Genomic DNA, 23,298 nt, shown 5'->3' on the forward strand with positions numbered 1-23,298 from the left:
GCTTTGGTTGGAGACGACAATTTGAGCACCAGTCGTCAATTAGTTTTGTGGGAAATCAGCGCTGAAAGCGAAAGCTCTAGACGGGTCGGCGCGCTTACACGTAAATTACGCGTACAAGAATTTCTAAAGAGCATAGCAAGGCTATAGAAATTAAATCTATAACCTTGCTATCACGCGCCAGTTGTGGACATTCTTGGAATGCAGTGCAAACGCCAAGAGATGGGTGTCGACCTTCACATATAGCATTCCTATGTGGGGGAGTTGCCTAACAACATATACCGACATTTGAGTACACTGTGTGCACTAAATGAGCATACGCTTTGTGTTGCACTGATCCAAACTTTGTAAGGAAGAAGAGCAGGCCTTCAACTGCTACCGTTTAAACATGCTAGTAAGATTTAGGAGGCTGTCATTAGCTATGTGTGACAGTTGAATAAGCCAGTTCACGATGATACTTGCGGCCTGTTAATTCATAACCTTTCGCTGCTCAGATTCCCTCCGCTACAATGACCTATCCCGCCCGATTCGTGGACTTACTGGGGTCTTTTCTTTTTACAAAGATTGCATGCATTGGTGTAACGTTACCAGATGGTGTATTATCTTTTAAATGATACTACTTTCCTCCTTGTTTTGTTCCGTCGCATACGGGTATAGTACTACATGTATGCAGTGTATTCGGTTTCCTTGGATGTTAACGCAGATGACGTGTCGCCATCTGTAATACCGGCATAATTCCGTGAAGTCTGTGAATTTATTTGTACTCTGTCGTCTTACCGGCCAATGTGTTGTTCGCAGTTTCCGTCGCAGGCCCTCCTTCGGCCCACGCCAGGATCCGTTCTGCTGCGCGACATGCCGCACGCGTCCCCTCCACTGCGCAACAAGTGTTCCTCTCTGGCCGACCTCCTCGACGCCGACCAGAACCACCAGCAGCAGCATCAGCAGCAGTACCAACCTCAGCCGTCATCCGGCCCCACTGCGTCATCCCCGGGACAACCTCGAGGCCAAGTCAAGAAGCCTTTCGAAAACGGCATGAAGAAAGCTTCGTCCACTCTATCGCTGATCACGCCACCTCTGCAGCTTGCTCCCGCACCGAGCCCAGCTCTCTCGGCCAGTGTCAGCGATGCATCTGCTGCCGAACACAGCAGCAGCAGCAGTAGCAGCGACTCGGACTACGAGACCATCTGCACAATGTCCACATACAATGACGACAAGGTGGTCAAGACGCTCAGGCCAGTGTCTCAAGCGGTAGCAGACTCTACTTCCACGTCCTCTACGTCCTCTACGACCTCGACAACGCCCTCACCGCCACCACCTCCACCGCCCATATGCACCACCATGTCTTCACCCCCGCCTCCGCCGCCGCTGCCCAAGAGCTTCGACATCCGTTCCACGGAGAGCACGCTGAGGCGACCGCTGTCAAGCGCCCTCAGCAACAGCACAAGTGGGGAGCTCTGCCGCTCGGAGACGTCCTCGAACGCGGACACGGACGACTCAGCGTCTTCAGCGGGAACGGCGCACAGCGAAGAGAGGACGCTACCGAGGCTATTCGAGAGGCCCATGTCCTTCATCCCGCCACAGTTCATGCAGCCGCCGGACTCGGACACGAACCTCAAACCGTCCGAGTACCTGAAGACTGTCTCCAACAAACCCAAGTCGCTCTTGTTGAACAAGGAATTCAAGGCCGAAAACTCGTCCACGAAAAAACATCTGGGAAGGGTCATCGACAATCCTTCCACGCCCCCTACTCAGGGAGCCAGCAGCCCGCATTCCTTGACTCTGCCTTCCAATGGCAGTGTCGGCAGCGTCGCTAAAGCGCTCAACGGACTCAACGGCATCGGCGGCGGTCAGCACAACGGTGTCAACGGTCACGGCGCTGGTTACAACGGGCTCAACGGCCTGAACGGAACGAAAGTGGGCAATGGCAGTCTAAGCGGGGGTAGCGTCAGCAGTGGCAGCGTAAATGGGGACGAGTCGCCCACTCCGTCACTCTGTGACGAGAAGATCCACAGTAACAGCTCGGCGGTGAATGGAGACGTCAGCAGCAACTGCAGCACCAACAGCCTGCCACGGTCCATCCCTTCGACCCCGTGTTCGCCTCAGCCGAACGGCGGTGCCTTTTCCATCACCAAGGAGCAGCTTCAAAACGTCCAGCTGAAGAGGACAGACAAGCCTAGCACATTGGGTGAGCTAGAGAAAGACTTCTTCATTTGCTTGTTTTTATGTGCACTCTGTGGTACTGCACTTAAATCTTATGATATTTAGGGGTTTGTTCACTATCGGGTCTTAGGCACACGCGCGTCGTTCGGCGAACTTGAAATCATCTAACTGCCGCATTTTTTTTTTGCATATAGAACTTGTTTTAATAGTGCGCTTGTGGCACAGCTCGTTCGAGAGAGCCCGTGTATTTTCTCATTACTTGCATTTGTGCACAACGGCGCCCCTCTAGTGAATAACTTGACATCTTGTGTGTCGCCTTGCAAGTTGGTGCAGGTGGCTGGGCAGCTGATTGAAGTATTGCGGAGCATCGTATCTGGATCAGTCGTTTACGTGGTCCATTGTCCTGTAAACAAACGGTCAATCGCCCTTACCACCGATTCTTGCCGTCCTGCTCCAGTTTTCTCATTATGCCACCCTGGAGCCAGATAAGGGACTGCCGCGTCTGCACTGTTAACAATCTTCACAGATTATCAGTTGGTGACAGCTGCTGAGACGACGTGACATGCTGCGCACATTAACCTTTTTTGCAGCATACCTCGCCTCTCAGAGGAAATACGTATGCGCTTGGCACTATCGCAGTAGTTGTTGCTGCTTACAGATAGCGCCAAAACTTCTTAGGGTCACGTATTGCTTGCCGTTCAGACTGTGCGCTGGCCGTCATCTGAAGAATAGATAAATCTAAGCAAATATACAAGAAGAATGCAGGGCTCGCGTAAAAATGAAGCCAGCTCTTTTGCCGATTAGAATAGCGGAGGCCGAACTCACACCCATTGTGTTATCGGGAAAGGAGTTGGCCTCTTCAGGCAGGCGCTGTCGGTATCTGCTCGCCGCAGACCGCTTGTACGTGTGAGGAGCTATCAAAACAGAATTAAGTAATCGTTTAAATTCGGCGCTCGTTTATATCTTGCCTCAGCACCCCTTGTTTTCCTTCGCGCTGCAGTCATTGGTTATGCTGTACCAGCATGACTAACTCGCTACTTCGCAACGACGACGCTCTTTAAGGTATGTGGCACCAGGCTTTTCGCTGTGCTCTTTAGGTTGCTTGAACACTCGCACGTGTTGCCCTGAGAGGAAATAAAAAATAAAAAAGTGAAAGTCACTGATCAATAGGCATGCGTGCTCTGTCGTGTACACGTGCGCGCATTCGCGCAGAGCACACTGCAGCTCAGTCGTTTGCGCGCCGTGGTCGGGGCCATTATGGAGAGCGCCTGGCGCGCCTTCCTCGCAGAGCGGTGCGTGCTGCTCCAGAAGAGTCCGTGCAGCACGCTGGCCGAGCAGAAGAGCACCATCATCGAGGAGCTGAAGCAGTCCATCGGCACCCAGGGAGTCCACGGCGTGCGCAAGCTCAAGGAGGAGCGACAGAGGCTCGAAGAGGAAAAGGTACGCAGACTGTTGTCGGTGCTGCTGTCGCAGACCACGTGGAGTGCGGTGTGTGCAGGGGTAGGGGCCTGGAGAGGGGGTTGTCAAAATGTAACCTCCTCCCCCTAATTCCTCTGCATTGTTTTTTTTAAGCGTTGGCAAAGCTTTGCTTCTATCACAGGCCAGTCCGCTAAGGCTTGGCGCATGTTAATTCTCGTCTGAAACAAATCCTACGCCCTTGAGACGCCGCGGTGGCTCAGTGGTTATGGCGCTCGGCTGCTGGCCCGAAAGACGGGGGTTCGATCCCGGCCGCGGTCGTCAAATTTGGATGGAGGCCAAATTCTAGAGGCCCGTGTACTGTGCGATGTCAGTGCACCTTAAAGAGCCCTAGGTGGTCGAAATTTCCGGAGCTCTCCACTACGGCGTCCCTCATAGCCTGAGTTGCTTTGGAACGTTAAACCCTATAAACCAAACCAAACCAAATCCTACGCCCACACTTCTGCTGTTGCGAAGTTCCTTGCCTCGCTAAGTACCTTGCCTCGCTAAGTACCTTGCCTCGCTAAGTTTCGTTCAAGACCCTTTTCCCAAGCATTTCACCCCAGAAAAGCCGAGCACCAGTCCGGGGAAATCTCACCCATTAGAAAACCGGTGTGTACCCGGCGGCGGGAAATCAAACACAGCACCTCCAGAATGCAAAGCGGATGCTCTACCACAAGGCCACTGTTTCTCTGTAACAGCCTCTCGCAAGGGCTTAACAGTATTGTAAAAAAAAAAAAATAAGTCCCTTGCTTCGCTGGATGGTAAATACGAGACAAGGACACTGTTTTCGTATTTTGTAGATGACGTGCAGTGTAATTGTATTGCGCATTGTGGGAGTCAATAATGGGAGGCCCGTCGTTATGGCGTTCATATATTACATGTGCGTAGCTGAAAGGACATTCGCAGGCTCGCGTTCTGTGGCATGCAGCGGGATTCAAAACACGCTCGTGTACTGAAAATTCTGGATACGCCGAAGAACCACACACGGTACAAATCAATCCACAGCGCTACACTAAGACGCTTGAAATAGCGCAACCTTTAGCTTTTCAACGCAACCTACGTTTTAATCTCACGGAATTCGGTAAAGGTTCAGCAAATTGACTAGGCCACATGTGAATGAGGTCGACCTTCCAGCGAAATTTTCTCTATAACAGGCCAAAAAACAGAGCCACATGTTCATCTGCAGCTAGCTCGCGCATGCCAAGAAGTGGTAAGACTCTAAGTTTTACTTTGCTTGTCGCAAGTGACGCACTTAGTGACGCTAAGTGCTGCTGACCTTTAGAGCCCATGACGTACTACGTAAACGTCTGCAAAATAGTGCGGGCATTCAGTGCTTTGACACACGTACCGCATCATTCCTAACGTTCTCTTCTTCATTTTTTTTTCTTCACACGTGTCTTGCTGCTGTTAAAAATCTGGTGCAGAAATAGTTTTCATGTTACGCACCAGAATAGTCCGGATCAGCTTGTGGGCCTAGTGTCATCCCGCGTCTTTGGGCAAAATGGCTCTCGCCGGTGCCTTTAAACACTCACATTCAAGACATTACGCTCGTTTGTACTGTAGAACAACAGATGAAATAACCTTCATGCTAGAGGGTTCATACCCGCTGCGACCCACACCGTGAATGTCGCAAACACGGAAGGGAAACGAGACGTGTAATGTTTGCCATAAATACTTGTTTGTCACTCACGGTTAACCGCACTGATTATTGAGATGACACGTATCAGGATATTCTGAAGTCGAGACAATGCCGCTGTACCTGCTTGGACCAAAAACAAAGACCAAAGGTGCCATCAAACGAGTACATACAGCAGGCATGCGTCTAGAAACTGAATGGCCCTTGTTTTAAAAGTCGCGAATATCGTGGCCTAGAAGTGGAACTGCTGCCCACGAACGTCTAACGTGCTTTCGGCTTTGCCCACGTGCACGATGTCCTGCTGACGTTTAACGCCATTAAGAGGCCAACTACGGAGCAGTGGTGTCGTATCAGATTTGGCGCATGACACACGTCAAAACAGGTGGTTGCTTTACGCATGCGGAGTACACGGTGCGAGCACGCTCTGCAAGCTGGTTTTCGCACCCGTGTCATCCAACGCCAAGCTTTTGATCTCATGACTCAAGTCCAAGCCCACCCAAAGGCTTGCACGAACCTGATATTGGCATCGGCATATTTGGCGCGGTAAAATTTTGTTTATCGCAACAGCGCATGACGAAGGTTTGCAAACGGGAAAAGAAACCTAGAAATTTCGTTTTTCGTAATAGATTGTAAGTTGAGCGCATTCTTTCGTGCCTTCCGGTGACAACTGCCTGCGTGCACAACGGTAGCCTTTCGTCTTTTGACGTTCACTTCGCAAAAAGGTTACAAATAGGCCTAACAACAGCGCAGGGAGCGATATGGAAAAGAAAATAAGTTGAACGTTAAGAAAAGAGAAGGGAGCATGGATTGAAAAGCAATGATGATTTGATGCTTAAGTTCTGATTCAAGAACCTCAATTGGCAAGGTTAGGTAATGCGCAGAACTGACAACTGGGCGTTCATAAAAGTTTGGTTTGGTTTATGGGGGTTTAACGTCCCAAAGCGACGCAGGCTATGAGAGACGCCGTAGTGAAGGGCTCCGGAAATTTCGACCACCTTGTGATCGAAATGGTTCTTTAACGTGATTCTTAGCGGTGGTGGTTCCTTAGCGTGCACTGACATCGCATAACACATGGGCCTCTAGAATTTTGCCTGCATCAAAATTCGACTGCCGCGTCTGGGATCGAACCCGCGTCTTTCGGGCCAGCAGCCGAGCGCCATAACCACTCAGCCACCGCGGCGTCAGTTGATAAAAGTGCCAGAAAGCATATCAAATCATATAAAACATAAACGAAGCGAGGCAGAGTGAAACCTGCTGGAATAACAATTGAGGCCACAGCTGGCTCAAGACTGGAGATAAATGGGGCCTTCGTCTCAATGGGAGTATCTTTGTCGTGCGGTTAGCGAGTGATGATTGTGGTGATGACTTGATGTACAGCCAGAACTCTTCATTATGGGAGACCACCACAAACGTCCTTGGACGATAAACCCTGTTACTTGCTTTAGGGCTGGAAACATGTGACGTTCTTTCTGGCTGCGCTGCATACTGGAGATAGTCAAGATTGGTTTATTTGGTTTGGTTTGAGTTTACGTCCCAAAGTGACATGGGCTATAAAAGAGGTCATAGTGACGGGCTACGAATAATTTCGACCACATGCTCTTTAACGTGCACTGACATCACACAGCACAAGGGCTAGAATTTCGCCTCCATCGAAATTCGTCCGCTCTGGCCGGGATCGAACTCGCGTCTTTTGAGTCAGCAGCCGAGCACCATAACCACTGAGCCACCGCGGCGGTCGGAGACAGTTAAGACGTGAGCAGGATGCGTCAGCAGCAGAAGTGACCCTAGCAATCGTTCCCTACCAGTTCTCTTCATCTTCCTGAATGGCCTTTGGACAATCCTCAGCAATTTACTCGAGGTTTGTACTCGACAACTGAGGTCCCTGTTCCGGGGTCTCCAGGTTTACAACCCCCCACCCTCGATGATTTGACTGGAGGGCTATAGTTGGGTCGTTGCGTCTGTTCTTGCCAAGTTGGGCGCAGACTGACGGAGTTTCGCCTGTCGCAGGAGAAGAAGAAAGCGGAGGAGCTGCTGCAGCAGATCAAGGCGACCAACTTCGTGGACACCATCCCGGAGAAGGACCAGAACGGCTGCGTCATCCCCGCCTGGAAGCGCCAGATGCTGGCCAAGAAGGCCGCCGAGAAGGCGCGCAAGGAGGCCGAGGAGGCCCTGCAGGTCAGCGGCCGGCAACTTTTCCGGGGAATCTTTTTATCTGTGGCAATCAGTGTTCCGGTAATCAATTCCAGGATGAATTCAGTCGTGTGTCATTACCAAGAACCTCCGCTTGCTGGAAAAATGTTATCTGGGTTAAGTTATCCAACTCCTGGCCACCTAACGGGCGCAGACGCCGTTGCTCTCGCCGCTTAACTAAAGACCCCCTTACAAAAATTTCTTTAGACAGTCTATAGACTGTCTATAGACTCCAGTCTATAAAGTCTCTACACTCTCTATCGAAAAACCCTAGAGGACAGTCTATAGGCAATACACATCTTATATGCAGTCTATAGACAATCTGTAGATTTATGGCCATACACTTTTAGTATACATTTGTCTATACACAGTCTATAGACTATGAACAGACAAAAAGAATATCTATAGGAATGCAATACAATTTATAAGAAGTCTATAGACTGTCTATAGACCATATTTGTAAGAGCCGTTCTCCAGAGAGTCCGGCTTCGGATTTGTGAGCGAAAAATCACGAACATGTCTCTGGCAGGTGGTACCCAGAGAGCAACCTACGAGACAGGTGGGCCACCTAGGTCACGTGAGTTTGTGGCGTTGTCACAACCTGCCCGTCGTGGCAGGTGGCAGTTAAATTAACGATTGGTCGGTCGAGAAGAGTAGCCTGGGTTACTCGCTTAACCGCTGCACCAAGAATTATGTATGAGGAGTCCCATGGATCTATGAATGCAAAGTAGACAACGGCCAATTCGCATATAAGCGCATTAACCCCTTAACGCGATCGCGTCATATCCTTAAGGCGGAGCTTAAATGTCGCCTTCAGTTTCTTTTTTTTTTCGCATCCTGAAGAGACTGCTGTGCCTTGTCCTTATGGCATCTGTGAGCAGCGAAAATGTACCGTGCATTACCGTCCTTTGTATTTCACCTTCTATCGAACAGAGAGAAGCTGAAGCCAAGAAGTGGACCTCCGTGCCCGTCTGGAAACGGCAGCTTCTCATGAAGAACGGCGACGCCACTTTACCGGGGCACAGGTACGTGGGAATTCAAAGGGCGTTCGTATGCAATACATGCTTGAATATTCTTGCACATGTACTTCACTTTTTCAACACCATGTATACTTGAGAAACTTTTAAAAACTTGTTTCCTGCTTTTCTGTCGTGTTGGAAGTGCACGTGTCTCTTAGTTGGGCTTCTTCGTAAATATCTAAAGATACAGGTCTATGCGTGCTGCTTGCTGTATACCCTTTAATGAACGTATAGGCAAGTCATTAATGCGCCGATATAAGCTTGCTTGCTCGGCGCATCATTTTCTCGTAAAAGATAGAGCCCTGCCTTGTTCTCAGGTTCAAAGCCGCCCAATAGGTAGGATTCATCTGGCTGGCCGGTGTACGTGTACACTGAACAAAGCCACAGTACACGACACAGCGTGTACACAGTACACGAGACTGTCCTCTGCGACGTCTTGCAAGCTTTGCAATCGGACGCTTACAGTACGTAGCGAGAAACCGGAATTGACCGTTTATGATGGCGACTATTAATGCGGCTGTTAAAAATAGTTAATTGCTACTTGAATAATGCTGCTGGACTATATATTGTCACGAAGAGGTGACTGCAGTCCGGAGAGCAGAAAGGCTGCGAAAATAGCGTCTAAACAAAAATTTTTATTTGGGCTCACCTACGCCCACAATGGACTGAATCACTCGGCGGCGGCGTAGCAACAAGCGTGCTCGGCGGTCGTCGAACAGAATGCCCGCCGCTGTCGGCCGTGCTCGATTTAATGCTGATAGCGAACTTTCGAGATAAAGCGTGCAATGTTACTAGAACATTCTGGAAAAACGTAGAATCAGCTCTGCCTGGATGCGATCAATCGAGATAAATCTAGTCGCGTCCTGCGTCGCAAGCAAACCCATAAAGCGGCGTGCCGGCAGCTTTAAAGACTGAACAAACACTGCAAAGATTCGCGGCAATATTCTGTGGCGCATGTGTGAACTTCTCGAGCGGTGTCGCACGTTCGGTTATGAACACCGCAGTCTGACCACCTTACCCCAGTTGGTTGTACAGACAACTTTGCCAATTTCGAAAACCTTAATCGCTCATCTGGACTGTAGGTAAAACTGCGATAAAAGAAAATGGTGATAAGGAAAATATGCTACACTCATCCTTGATGCAATTTTTTTTTTCACCCAGGTACTAGCGCGATGAAAATGAATGCGAAAAGCGCAGCGCATTAGTTACCGCTCTGCTCGCATTATATTTTTATCGCGACAGTACACCCTGTTTGTTTGCCTAGGAACTTGGTGCATACTAACGGAGACCAAGCCAGTCTTGTAATACTTTGGATTAGGCTAATCTGTTCATACTTATGCATTCTGAATATGGAGCAAAAGGAACCAAGGACATGGAAGACGCACGAGAATTACAGCACCTATGCCATCACTGTGCACCTCATTAGCAGTGCACGGAAAGAACCTTATCAATTAATTATTATTAATTTATTTTGGGGGGAAAGAAAATGGCGCAGTATCTGTCTCATATATCGTTGGACACCAGAACCGCGCCGTAAGGGAAGGGATAAAGGAGCGAGTGAAAGAAGAAAGGAAGAAAGAGGTGCCGTAGTGGAGGGCTCCGGAATAATTTCGACCACCTGGGGATCTTTAACGTGCACTGATATCGCACAGCACACGGTCGCTTTAGCGTTTTGCCTCCATCGAAACGCGGCCGCCGCGGTCGGGTTCGAACCCGGGAATTCCGGATCAGTAGCCGAGCGCCCTAACCACTGAGCCACCGCGGCGGGTATGGAAAGAACCTCGAATGTGCTTTCGCCGCGACAAATGAGTTTTGAAGTGCAGAGTGTGATCTTAATGTGCGGGTTTTTACCCCCCCCCCCCCCCCCCAGTAAGTCGTAAGCAAACAGGGATCAGTTCATTTAAGCACAGTCGGAGTAAAAATACTAGCATGGTGATACCTTTTGGCACAGGCAAAAAAAGAAAAAAAAACGCGCTGCAGGTGTGCTCAGAGGTTCTTGCAGCGGGCTCTGCGCAAATCGGGTAACAGTTTATTGATTTATTTTTTCCCCTTCCCCGCTGTCGCAGGACACTGGGGTCCAAACCCCTGACGGGAACCCTGAGTTGTCCCGCCACGCCCGTGTCCAGCGCTCCGTCTTCAACAACGTCCACACCGGCGTCAACACCGTCCAAACCTGAAACCACCAGCAGCAGCGGCAGCGCTAACGGCAGCAGCAGTAGCGAGCCACCGTCTCCGGCGACCAACAACGCCTCATCCCTGGTCATCGCCGAGGAGGACAAACCGCAGAACCCGTTCCTGCAGCACGGCCTGCGGAAGGTCAACGTGCGCTTGCAGTGAGCATGCTGCTTGCAACCTCCGGTGTTCAGCGCATGCGCGGCTGAAGACAGCCGAGTCTTCTGCAACCCGCCAGCTTCGAGAGAACGTGTCAAAGAAGAAGAAGAAAGTGTCGTCCCGAGCGACGAGCAGAAGACGTGGGATCGACGCGTGGGCAAATGCCTTTTTTGGACAGAAGACTGATGTGTGCCCGGTCGTTTTTTTTGTTGCGTTATTGTTTCGCTTTTTACACGTTCTCGTCTCAGCTCTGTGCGTGAAAGACTGCTGTTCCCTCCTTCGCTGTCTTCCCATTGCGCATGCGCGCTAGAACGTTCTTCAGGGGCGCCGCCGGCGAATCATGCGGCGCCGTGGCCTGAGAGGACGAGATGCCCGTGTTGTTGGCCGTCTTTTTGTTTTAGTAATTATTTTCGGAACTGTTTTTACGGCGCACATTAAAAGAAGGGAACATCACGGACAGATCGCGGCGCGCAGTTGTGTGCTTATTAAGCCTTAAGCAAGCAACCTGCGACGCTACTCCTCAATGTGAACAAAAGAATTTGATGAATGTTTACAGCTGGGAAGCAGAACATTTGCGATCGTGCGTACGACCGCTTGCAAACTGGGCTTTATAGTTTTGGTGCCACTTGACTGTTGGATCGCCCATGTGACTTATTTCGAGGATCAACTATTTATAAAAAAGATCCCAATCCGAAAATCTCTCCGTATGCAGAGACAACGGGGCGTGAATATCAGAGGGAGCCTTAGTTCCCGCATTTTGAGTAGCCTCACATTGTGCCCAGACATCTTAAAGCCTTAATGAAACTACTGCGAGTTTTAGGCTGACTCGTAGAGTTGAGCTCGATGCGGCCATTTCTGGACATTTTATGAAGCCATGCGATCGGGTCGTTGATATAAGATCACGGTTTGAAGTTTAGCCTTGAGGGCACTGACGAAGAGACAATGTTGAAAACCTCCATTACACTACGAGGTACATCGGGCACATCGCACCGAAGGCCCAAGGCGCTTGTAGCCCGCTTTCAATGTGTCTCGGTAATTTGCCTTCAATCTTTGTACCATGAGGCAGAAGCTAACGCGGAAGAAACTCTTCATTGGCTGGACCGATCAGTCCAGATATCTTGATTAGTCCACGCAGGAGCCTTACATGTAAACTTGTAGCTCCCTGAAAACTTTTAGTCGCCGCTACCTTCTCAGATCGCATTTTTTTTCTTTTTTACTCGGAGTGAACCAACTTCTTGAACTTTTGCCTATTTCGTGTCACTGTATCTCAGAGAGTCGTTTTATTCATGGCCGTTTTAATTTCCGTACGGCCCAGTTAGCCCCGCCTGCAGCTCCCTCTCTCGAGACTGGCGGGCATATCAAAGGTCACTTGACGGAGACACGTGCTCTGCGGGCGGCGAAGATAGTATTTCGACAGTATCTGTCGGCCAAAAGATATATACGATTTTTAATGTAAAGAACAGATAATAAAGTTTATCAGCTGTGTAGCTGAATGGATAGGCAGAAATTTTGCTCCTAATTCTTGCATGAACTCTCCTTTCGTTTCTATATATATTTTTTTCCACCGAAGCAAACTAACCTCCGTCCTTTACCTACAGTTTTGACTTCGTTTCTGTACATAGTGTTGCACTTTCTGAAGGCTGCGCTTGAGCGGCATACAGAGTGACTTTTACCTCACCGTATCCTATCCCTAACCTCGCTTTTAGGTTCAACCTAAATATTTAACACTATCATGCGTCCTTCTTGCTTTCAGGGAATTCTAACAATGCTTTTAATCAGTTCTTTTATGACACAGGGCACCGTCGGAGTTTGGTATCGTGCTGTCGTACCCTTTAAAAATGTCTCTGGGCTCAAAAGAAGATCGACACGTTTTCCACTGTTTCCTTAGAGCTTGCATGCCCGTTGCATGTTTTCCTTCTTAATCATGCAAGTGGGTTTAAATCGTTATGCTTCGATCGGTAGTTGGTCGTTTTTTTATTTTCGGTTGACAATGAAAAGTATATACTTCCTCGTGTCAATCGTTTATCTGTTTCGGCGCTTAAAAAATTTTGCACAATTTTGTACACTCTTGAGAACACAAAGTGTGCATCCCTTTACCTTACTTGCTGTATTTCAATATGGGGCATGAAAACATGAATCTGAAGGCTCCTTAAAAATACAGGTGAACTGCGGATTCATAAGTATGTAGTAGAGTGAATTCAACGCCAGTTTTTAACGGGAAACATCGAAAACTTAGAAAACGGTGGATCATCCTTCGGCAATTTTTTGCGTCGCTGAACTAATGCCACGACGCCGATGCTCAATGTAAAAGGTATCTCGCTTCCTGCGTATGAAGCTCTACACTCCAAGCCAAGAGAGGGCCAAATAGGTATAACTGCAGCACTTAAATCCTCACGGCGGACAGTTAGTTCGCGGGAGTATTTTGTGGCAAATGATCCCTTTGCAGTTCGTCTCTCGGGGATTTGATGATTAGTCTCTGAGGGGGTAATGACTGGGGCATCGAAGTCAGTCCCCGTAAGGACTATCCACTACACCTATTTTACTCCCTTCTGGCTTAGAGTGTAAGAAGACACTCCTGTTCTTTCCTCCACAAATGAGCGAGGCCAATGGAGGCAGGAAAAAAAAAGCGTCAAATCCGGCTCACCAGGGACAAGTATTAAGGGGCGAAGCACTCCCAGACGACGGCGTGCCTTGAACGCATAATTGCGGGAAGAACGCGCTTTCCCTCCAGGTTGCTGACGTCATTACCCGAAGCGGTAATGTTCCCTACGACACGTTCAGGCCTCTCTGCGAAGTCATGCCGTCGCGGGAGATTTTTTTTTATTATTATTTTGCGGTGCGATGTCAAGCACCGCGCAACGAATTCTTCGGTGCCGCAAAACGCGATCGGCGCGACCTCTTCCTCGAGCAGAGAGAAAGAGTGAAATCTACGGCAACACGGAGGAGTGGGGGCGTTTCTTTTTCTTCAGTTTCTTTCCGTTCGTTTGTGCGCGTATGAGTGCGTGTGCGAATGCTTGCGTGTATGTACATTTTTTTTATTTCCAGATGAAAATAAAGTCTTGAGAGAAACAAATGCACAGCTCTTTGTATTATTGTCGCCAATTTTTTTCTGAATACATAATCTGAAAGCAGTGGTATGTCAGTGTTCAGAAACGCTATTTAAATACACTTTTTTTAAAGCTACGTTTATTGCCTCAGGGCATAAAGGGGGTATGTAAATGATGGTTGGAACTAAAGGATGAGTAAACGCTGTAGTTCAGCCTTCACCAGCGTGCACAAGCATACAGTCCTGGGAAGTTTTTCTGACCGCCTTTCTTGAAAGCTTCCTCACTGAGGTCAGAAATAAGTTCGGTTTCTTCACGCAGAACGTCACGAAAACAACATCAGGAAAGGGCTGCTTGAGTTGATTCGACCATCGCTTACACAGATGCTTCACGAACTCGCGTCGGTGTTGCTGCTGTGGGGACCTGCCCTGCAGCCCCCTGAGTTTGCTTTCCCGCGAGGCACCGTGCAGCGGCGGTATCCCCTCGAGGCTGAGCGGGTTCCCTTGTCAGTTACATTAACTGGCAAGAGAGGGCGCCAGCATCGCCGCGGGAGATGGGCTCTCTTGGGCCGGGATAATCAGCCGGGGCGGACGCGTCGCTCGGCGGCTCCGCTCTTCGCCGGCGGGGCGAAGAAGCAACGGGGAGACAGGCTCCCGTACTCGTCCCGTCCGGCCTGCGGAGTTTATATCCCTTGCCCTAGCGCGGGCGAACATTCGCTCGGAACCTTGCTGGTGAGTCGGACGACCTCGATTCATTAGCGTACCTTGTTGCTAGCTGGCGTTATTGTTTCTGTAGCAATAAATGCCCGTTTGTGTCAGCCAATGTGTCGTTCCTTTGTTCCCCCAGAGCAAGGCCCGCCGTGGTCGGCGAGCGCTCGGTAGCGTACGCGATCACGGGGTGGGGTCCGGGCGGCTTTGAACCGTGTCAGCCGCGATTGAGTGGGGAGAAAGTACTTATCTCCCCAATTCAACCCCACATCTGGCAGCCCAACGTGGGGCCCGCTCTTGGAACATTAGACGACTGTCGGTTCGGTTCGAGGAACGCTCTTTGTCCGGACTTGACAAGTGCTAGGCCTAGAGTGAATTTTGATCGCTAGGACCTGCGACATGCTTTCTTGAGTGCGAGGTGTATTGCGCTGCAGCATGTTTGAACTTTTCGACATGCTCAGCACATTTTTTTTCCCTGGAGTTTCTTCGTGAGAATGACTTGGTCCGCATCGAGGGAGTTCGAGGCCTAGTGCCCGCGGAGTCGCCGAGCCCGAAGCGAGTGAGTACGGAAGCCGCGTGGGTGGTCCGAGTTTCTGTATATATTTTCTCTACTATCTCTTTTTCGACTCTTGGAGTCGCGGCTCCGGGAGCCGGGTGGCCTGGGGCCACGGGTGCCGCTACGAGCTCGCTGGTATTGCAGCTCGGCACCGGGCGCTCCGACACCGTCCGATACGGTGGGCGCCGACCGCTCAGAAGCTGCTTTGTGCAGTGAGCGGGGTAGGACCACCCCACAAAGCTGATGTCTCCTCGCGGCTGCGCGCACAAAACCCGTTTCGGGTCTTTGTTGTGGTCACGGTCGTTGTCGGAGTGGTCGTTAGGCCTGAGGCTTTTCGGAGCTGCCTGCACCACATTAAAAGAGACATGACCACCGGACCGTGACGCTGAGAGGGGGCGCACTTTGCTGCCCGTCCGTTTTTTTGCAACCTCGCACGAACTGAGCAGTCTCGTTCAACTCAAGAAAGGGCTTTGTTCACTCGAACTTTGCGTTTGCACAGCCGCCGACACGTTTTGCTAGCAAGTTAGGCATTGTGCCACGAGGCCCTTGCGGATGCCGTTTCCCCTCCCGTGACCTACGTTAAAGGCACGCCGAGAGCGTTTCGACAATTTTGCAGATCCGGTGGAGCCACCCAGGCTTGCTGACCGGTGCACATCGTCTCGCTGCCACCTGCTGCGACGGAGCGGCCTGTATCCTGTTCGCCGCATCCATCCGGGGCAGCTGTGGCGAGACCAGTCAGCAGTCACCTCCGGCTGCTGCTGCCCTGGCGACTACTGCAGGATCCTGGCCTGCAGTTTTCCCACCGGCCTTCGATTCGCGGGCCTGCGGACACGGTAGTCCGCGGGCCATACGAGTCGTCCCAGCGGAGACCTTCACGCCGCCTTCGGAATACCGCGCAAGTCTGCGTGGACGCTGTCGGCGTGACCTCCGCTGCAAGACGTGCCTCAAAGACATGAAGACCAGGAGACTCCTCCATAGCATGTACTTTCAGGCGCGTGGGTCTATTTAAGGTTGGGGGGATGTGGGGACCTGCCCTGCAGCCCCCTGAGTTTGCTTTCCCGCGAGGCACCGTGCAGCGGCGGTCTCCCCTCGAGGCTGAGCGGGTTCCCTTGTCAGTTACATTAACTGGCAAGAGAGGGCGCCAGCATCGCCGCGGGAGATGGGCTCTCTTGGGCCGGGATAATCAGCCGGGGCGGACGCGTCGCTCGGCGGCTCCGCTCTTCGCCGGCGGGGCGAAGAAGCAACGGGGAGACAGGCTCCCGTACTCGTCCCGTCCGGCCTGCGGAGTTTATATCCCTTGCCCTAGCGCGGGCGAACATTCGCTCGGAACCTTGCTGGTGAGTCGGACGACCTCGATTCATTAGCGTACCTTGTTGCTAGCTGGCGTTATTGTTTCTGTAGCAATAAATGCCCGTTTGTGTCAGCCAATGTGTCGTTCCTTTGTTCCCCCAGAGCAAGGCCCGCCGTGGTCGGCGAGCGCTCGGTAGCGTACGCGATCACGGGGTGGGGTCCGGGCGGCTTTGAACCGTGTCAGCCGCGATTGAGTGGGGAGAAAGTACTTATCTCCCTGGCCGTCAGCGTTGCGGCTGACGGCCAGGCCGAGACGTCCATCTTGGGTCGATGCATTGATCCTCCTCCTACAGCTACCCTCCGAGACCCTCCCAATAATCAATCACCGATATAGAAGACCTCACCAAAGTACCATGATTTGGTGAGGTCCCAGCCCGCTTTACGGTACATATACGTACTCGATGCAAGCGATACGCGCAGTTCAAGTTGAACATATTTATGCACAACTAAAAGATGACCCGTTAGTGGCGCTCACCAAGCATCATCCTCACACAGTCACAGTGAGGCGGATTCCTGGTTGCGCTGGTGTCCCAGACAATGAGACGGGGCATCGCCTCGCCCTCGAACTTCAACATCAAGTGCCCGGGATCCGCTGGCCTTGTCCACCGACGTGGCACACTGCTCGCCGTAACAAACACGAAATAAATAACAACATTAGAGAATCTCTTGTAAACCCTTCCTCTTTCTGACAAATATCTCAACATCCCCAGCTACGTGTTCTTCGGCGCATTGGCATCTGTATCCTCCTCACCACTGCTCATCCTTTCCCCTATCGCCACCTTACCTTCCCTACGCGCCACAATAGCTCGGATCCCTGTGCTGCTGTCGAAAATTTCCTTTTCTACTGCCCCATTGCCATTCAATCGCCAAGTTACTCGTACCCCTCTCCTCCAAAGTAGCAAGAACAGCTAGTCTCGGATCAGCTGATGGTTCAGTTGGCTTGGGGTCCTTCGATCAAGATACCCTAGAAGATTAATTCTGCATCACAACAATGCTCTCTATCTCTCTCTCTCTCTGAGAGATAGGGCGTAGAATTTATATAGAAGGAGTCAAGAGTTTCTCTTGGAGGGTGTGATTGTTCTAACATATTTGGTGGTATACTTCCGCGCCACGACATGCTTTGTCAACGGGCTGCGCTCACCAAGCGGATGCGAGGGGTAACAAAATATGAAATCTACATCGCAGTAATAGTTTTGTGTTTGGTCTGACTGTAAACAGATGAAGGCATCATCGCGTCTGCTGACTGCGTACATACAGCGGGTGTTTCACCTAAGATGTTTCACGCTGACATTGTGCATAGTTCCTTTTTTTATTGCAGGTGTTTTTCAAGAACGGAACCTGAAGCAAGACTGACAATGCGATAACAATGGTCGCAGCATGTGTGACGAGAGATGCCATATTACGCGCCAGCCCTTAGGACGGCATCACACAACCGTTAAAACTGCAGGCCAATTTCAGACTTGAATTATGCGTCAATGTAGAAATTTTATTTACATTGAAAAGAAGAGTGATCGTCTCCAGACACAAATTTCAGATCCGCTGAGCTCAAACGTACGCATCGTGGCTGCCATGGTCATTTCTTGCCGGCTGAACTGAAGCAGTAAGCGGGCGGAGCGCAGGTCGGACATGCGCCACCCGAAGACGGAGGATAGTAGCAGGCCGATACGCACACAGGACATGCCGGCGCTGGAGTATGCAGTGCGTAGAGAGAGAAAAATACAAAATTTAGCAAAAAAATAGTTTTTAATCATATATATTATAAGCAAAATAGCATCGAGAGAAACATCTTTTCACATCAACCTATTCTAAAAGGTCGATGAAAGTTGACGCACCTTACAATTTAAGCAGTTTCTTTTTGCCCTGACCATAGGAGAGTAGAACCAGGTGAACTATAGTCAGCATTTCCGATGACTAAGTATTATTTATAGTTTCTGGTGATCACGTGGGCATGTGTGGTATTCAAGCTGCCATTGTTTTATGCGCGTATATTTTTCTTAATTACTACTGTGACGAAAGGAGGTGAAAAGTTCACGTGTTTATTTCTCTCTTCTGTCTGCAGGTGATGAACGTATATTGTAGGTAAGATTAATAAAAATAAAAGACGCACAATATATGTTCGTTCTGCCCAAAATATTCCACCGTCATTAAAGAAATTCATGAAACGAAGCGCACTTCAGTGCGTAATGGCCGATATGAAAGCAAAATATAAGCCACGAAGATCCTTTTGGTAGTGTACATTTAGTGCAAGTGTGCAGCAGACTTGAGGTTTTCAAACTTGGCAGGATATTGCAGACGAGTGCTTAACGCAACCTGGCGACAAGAAAATACTTTGCAGCAAGTAGCCCAACACTATCTCATGATATGCGCTCAAACATAGCCACGTTTATTTGGCGTCACGGTTATAATCTTCTTCATAAAAGATCTGGAACCCGCGCTCCTGGATAAACCAGTCAGTCAGCATGTCTAGTTTTTCTTTTTTTTTTTTGCAGGAGTAACCTAAACTCTGCCGCTGGCGATGTTTTTCAAGACTGCGATGATGGTCCAGGAGAGAGATTCTTAAGTTACGCAGCGGAGTTAATTTAGCTTCCGCCAAGCACTATTCTCGAGTCATTAAGAGTAAATTATTAGCTAGTTTGATATAAATGTCTCCCTTATTGAAACCTCATATCAGTCTACTTCCTCGTCTATCTTCATCACGTTCGTATTCATAGCACATCAGATGGGAAACGCTAACGCTTGAGAGTGGTTAGACAGTAGTAAGAAAGCAACAGTGGACATTAAAGATTATGCTAACAACCAAAACACTTTCTATTTGATTCTGAACATCTTGAAAGCAGCTCGATAAACTGGTTTAAAAATAATTCTGGCAGCACCGGGAAAAGAAAGTATTCTTCAAGATGTAGTCATCACTGGGAAGAGTATTCTGGAGACATGAAGAACCGTACTTTTGTGCACCTGAACTTTGGGCACTTGTACTCACGGCAAACGCAGATACCGCACCCACTGGGGTACTCCAGCCCTAGTTCACAAGGGCAACGACATGGTAGCGATGGCAGGCAGCCGCCGGCTCCATCCACAAACGAGCCTGCGACGAGATCCGGGCGAGTTATGAAATGCAGCCCATGTTCTGGTGCATGTTCGTACCATGCAGTATGCATTTCCTAGAGGGGATCATGCATTTACCTGACCCGCTTTGTGATCTTATCTTTTACTTGTGTCAGATTTTATACTGACTGACCTTCAGGCCCATATGGGATGTTTTAAGAACGCCTCTTCAGCCTTAGAACATCTTTTCTATCATAAAAAAATACCCCTTTAATGCGTCCTCCGATGCTAACACTTTTGATGTCTCAGCCTTTTAGCGGCTTTTGCATCCTTTAGGGTGCAAAAAAGCACCCTATAAAAATGATGCTTTAAAAAACTTTTCTCAAGGAGTTTATGAGCACCTTCAACTTTTCAGCGTGGGTAGAGGATTCCCAACCTAGTCGAAAAATACGACAGAGCCAGTCCCAAAATACAACAGAAATTTTTGTCGCCCTGTTGTTACGATAGATTTATGTAGTATTGCGAAGTTGACTGTTGTAGAGAAAGAACTGGCTGTGTCTTTACAGCAGGAGACTGCTTAATACTACAGAAAATCCTGTTGTTACACAGGAACTTCTTTTGTCAGGTCACAAGAGTACTACCGGAAAATCTGTTGCGACAACAAAATTTTATGCTGTTTTCCTACAGGGAAGGTGTGTGCGCAAACCCGGGTAGTGGAGTTACTCAAAAGGCTCTATAATGGAGAAAAAAGAAAATATAGGTTTGCGCTTATTACCTCCAACCTTTACATTGTTTTCGAACATATGAAATCACGCACAACGGATCCCGAAGGGCAGGCGACTGGTGACCTGATGAAATGTTGCTTCTCAGCGGGCATACAGGAAGGTAGTTTTTTTCTTTCTACTTCTTGTTGCAGCTACTGCACTCACAGACACTCATGTCACTGCGAGCGGTCGTTGCCGAAGGCCCCGTTATATATTACCGTGTCGTGCCACTCAGCGCCTCGTACCTGCGCTTTTTTTTTTTGTCCGTCAGTGCACCGGAACTTCTGCTGTCAACTGCTACACAAGAGCGGCACAAAACAAGTGCGGTTCTCGACAACAAAAGCGCAGCCCCTGGAATGCACCTTGTGTTTTTATCAATAGGTGATGGAAAAAAACGCATATAAATGACCTAATTTATCCGCAAGCATTTGCTTCGATATTCTTTCTTTTGTCAGCGTGTCGTTACCTATCCGTAATACGTGCCCAGCTTTCGTGAACATTTCAGCAAGTAGCGCCATCTGTTGTCCGCCAGAAGTGAACGCCGCGTGACTGAATCGGGATATTTTTTAACTTATAATTTTGAGAAAACGACAAAATTCCGACTTATTCTGCGCGAATGCGGTGATTATCATGACCGAACCTCCTTTCTCGCTGCTAAATCTAACATATAGAAATCTTCCTGATATATAAAATTATTGTAGTATACCGAAAATTCGAAATTCCCGCGGTGATTTTGGATGTTCAGTGCCACGCGGCACGTCGTGGTAGCCGTGCGAAGTAAAACCGTTTGTGTAGATCTATTTAGAAAGAATACGCACCAAAAGAGATTTGCACTGCTAAGACTACTAATTTGTTGTTTTCCGTTTACAGCCTGCACATTACGATGACAGCAACAATCAATGAACGAAGCAGGACTCCCGGTCACTGAAAGCGCTGATTACTTCATAATACAGTCGTTTCTTTTTATCAAAAATCCCTCGCGAGTGACGTAGGACCACGAGCAGAACACAACAAGTAAAGCCTGAACTGCTGGCGCAGCGAGAACTTGACATATTTGCTGACTTACCTGAAACTGCCTCGTAATAAAAAATAGAGAAGAGGGCGACGGTGAATAGCACCTTGACCGACATCGTTCCTGCAACGAGAACACGTGCACAGGTGCGAAGGCATAAAGTCCCAGCTGCGAGAATGGAAAATGTGACCGCAAAGACACCTGCCCTCCCTATAGTTCAAAAGTTCACTGTGGCGACTAGGCTCGAGCGATCTTCTAAGCTATTGCTAGTGTCGGTTCCACTGCAGTCACACTTAGCCTAATACGATTCCATCTTGTTCGATTTGGAGGTGTTAGTTGAGCGCAACTGGCAAATGCTTAATAAATTTAGCCTTTAGCTGGACCGTTTTCAGGCTAGAGGATTGGCATTACTACGCAATCAACAAGAAGGATGCAGTGCTGTATATGTGAGAAAGATGGCGCTTGGAAATCCACTGTTGCAAAGATCAAACGAAACTAGTACATATAGATGAAAATGTGCTCGTTCAGGCATCACAGTGAATTACAGTATAACTCTACACTTATTGATGATGTCAGGACGGCGCGAAAATAACAAGGACAAAAGAGGAACACAAACACAACACGACAGGCGCCAACTTGCAACTCCTGTCCTGTTGTGTTCGTGTTCCTCTTTTGTCCTTGTTATTTTCGCGCCGTCCTGACATCATCAAAAAGCTATGCACCAACTAGCCCAAACCAAAGTACTTCTCTAGACTTAGTTCGTCGCTATTACAGACTATAACCATGATGTACTATCGGGGACAAAAGTCTCTAGGATACACGAAAAGCAGTCTAGGCTCATAGGGGCTACGTCTTCCAACAGTCACCTCGTTTGAACACCACAGATTATATCGCGTAAGCCTGACTTCAACTTCGCAAGCGTAGTCTCGAGCCACCAATAAATAGCAAGAGAGAGAGAGTAGGCAGTGTTATGGACAGAACAAAGGTTCGAACATGCACAAACGCACCAGCTTAACTGAATTGCATCTAATAACAAATACCACATCGGCGTGCTCAGCGCCAAAGTGACCATAAAGTATGCGTTACATCCGTAATAGAAGTACGCCTGGAATACGTCTACGGTTCGGCTTACCTTCAAAGGCTATGGCTGTAGCAGAAGCGTACAGGGAACGCTGACTGTTTCGAGCTGCGGTAGAAGAACGTGTGTCAGCTGCGCGCTTTTAAGCGCGTTCAGATGACGTGACCTCCGACGGGCATGACGAGTCCTCCTTCCGAGTCCCCCTGTCTACCTCCACATCCGCCGCTGTAAACACGAGCAAAACTCACGTTTAACTCCACGTGCGGCCCACTTTCAGTGCACAAAGGCCGGCTATGTGCCTGCACGTGGAAGTTCGGGTGACCGGTGTAGTCGGAAACTATTCTCTTCGTTTATTTTCCTAGAAGGATAGGGATCGTTAACATGTGTCATGCATTTTGGGAAGGGACCTGAAAGGGAGGCAGTTACAACGTTTATTGCGGAGTCGACTAATTTAGCAGGAATTTGCGAGAGAGGTTAAGCAAACAGTCCGCCCCCCCCCCCCCCCCCCGCCCCCCCCCCATTCTCCGTGTAACTGCTGCTCGTCCGCATAGCTATGTGCGGCTTACGGAGAATGAAAGCCCGCTGATTGAAAAACATGGCGGTACGAGCACGTGGCGGATATTGCAACAGCCGGAGGGCACATCAGTGCAACTGCAGGATGGATTTCCCGGACTTCATTGAACGAGAGAATGAATAAAAATGAAGGAAATTGGAAATTTGCACTATTTCCATTCTATTTGGAAGTGCACAGAGGCCAGACAGGTCGCTGTCGCAACGACAGATTGAGAGCACGCGCCACGTTAAAGAATAATGGTTACGGTTCGAATCTTTCACTCCATTGTATATGGACCGTAAATGTTAACGAACGAACGAACGAACGAACGAACGAACGAACGAACGAACGAACGAACGAACGAACGGACGGACGGACGGACGGACGGACGGACGGAC

General features: G+C 49.3%; 1 protein-coding gene and 1 long non-coding RNA gene across 2 annotated transcripts in view; one reads left to right on the forward strand and one right to left on the reverse strand.

Annotated features, from left to right (window-relative positions):
• Positions 1-13,864, forward strand: part of f (espin protein forked) — a 249,298-nt gene extending 235,434 nt beyond the window's left edge. The window contains exons 8-12 of the mRNA XM_077653627.1: positions 796-2,182; positions 3,446-3,597; positions 7,259-7,426; positions 8,375-8,466; positions 10,527-13,864. Of these exons, the coding sequence (XP_077509753.1) occupies positions 796-2,182; positions 3,446-3,597; positions 7,259-7,426; positions 8,375-8,466; positions 10,527-10,797 (2,070 nt within the window). The 3' untranslated portion in view covers positions 10,798-13,864. The remainder of the gene's footprint in view (positions 1-795; positions 2,183-3,445; positions 3,598-7,258; positions 7,427-8,374; positions 8,467-10,526) is intronic.
• A 4,054-nt stretch (positions 13,865-17,918) lies between these two features.
• LOC144118422 (uncharacterized) lies at positions 17,919-22,558 on the reverse strand. The gene is made up of 4 exons (XR_013312020.1): positions 22,402-22,558; positions 21,324-21,392; positions 19,429-19,533; positions 17,919-18,134 (listed from the first exon to the last, which is right to left on the reverse strand). It is a non-coding gene; the product is annotated as an uncharacterized LOC144118422 (long non-coding RNA).
• Positions 22,559-23,298: the final 740 nt, after the last annotated feature.

Source organism: Amblyomma americanum, chromosome 2, assembly GCF_052857255.1.
Source record: "Amblyomma americanum isolate KBUSLIRL-KWMA chromosome 2, ASM5285725v1, whole genome shotgun sequence".
Classification (NCBI taxonomy): Eukaryota; Metazoa; Arthropoda; class Arachnida; order Ixodida; family Ixodidae; genus Amblyomma; species Amblyomma americanum.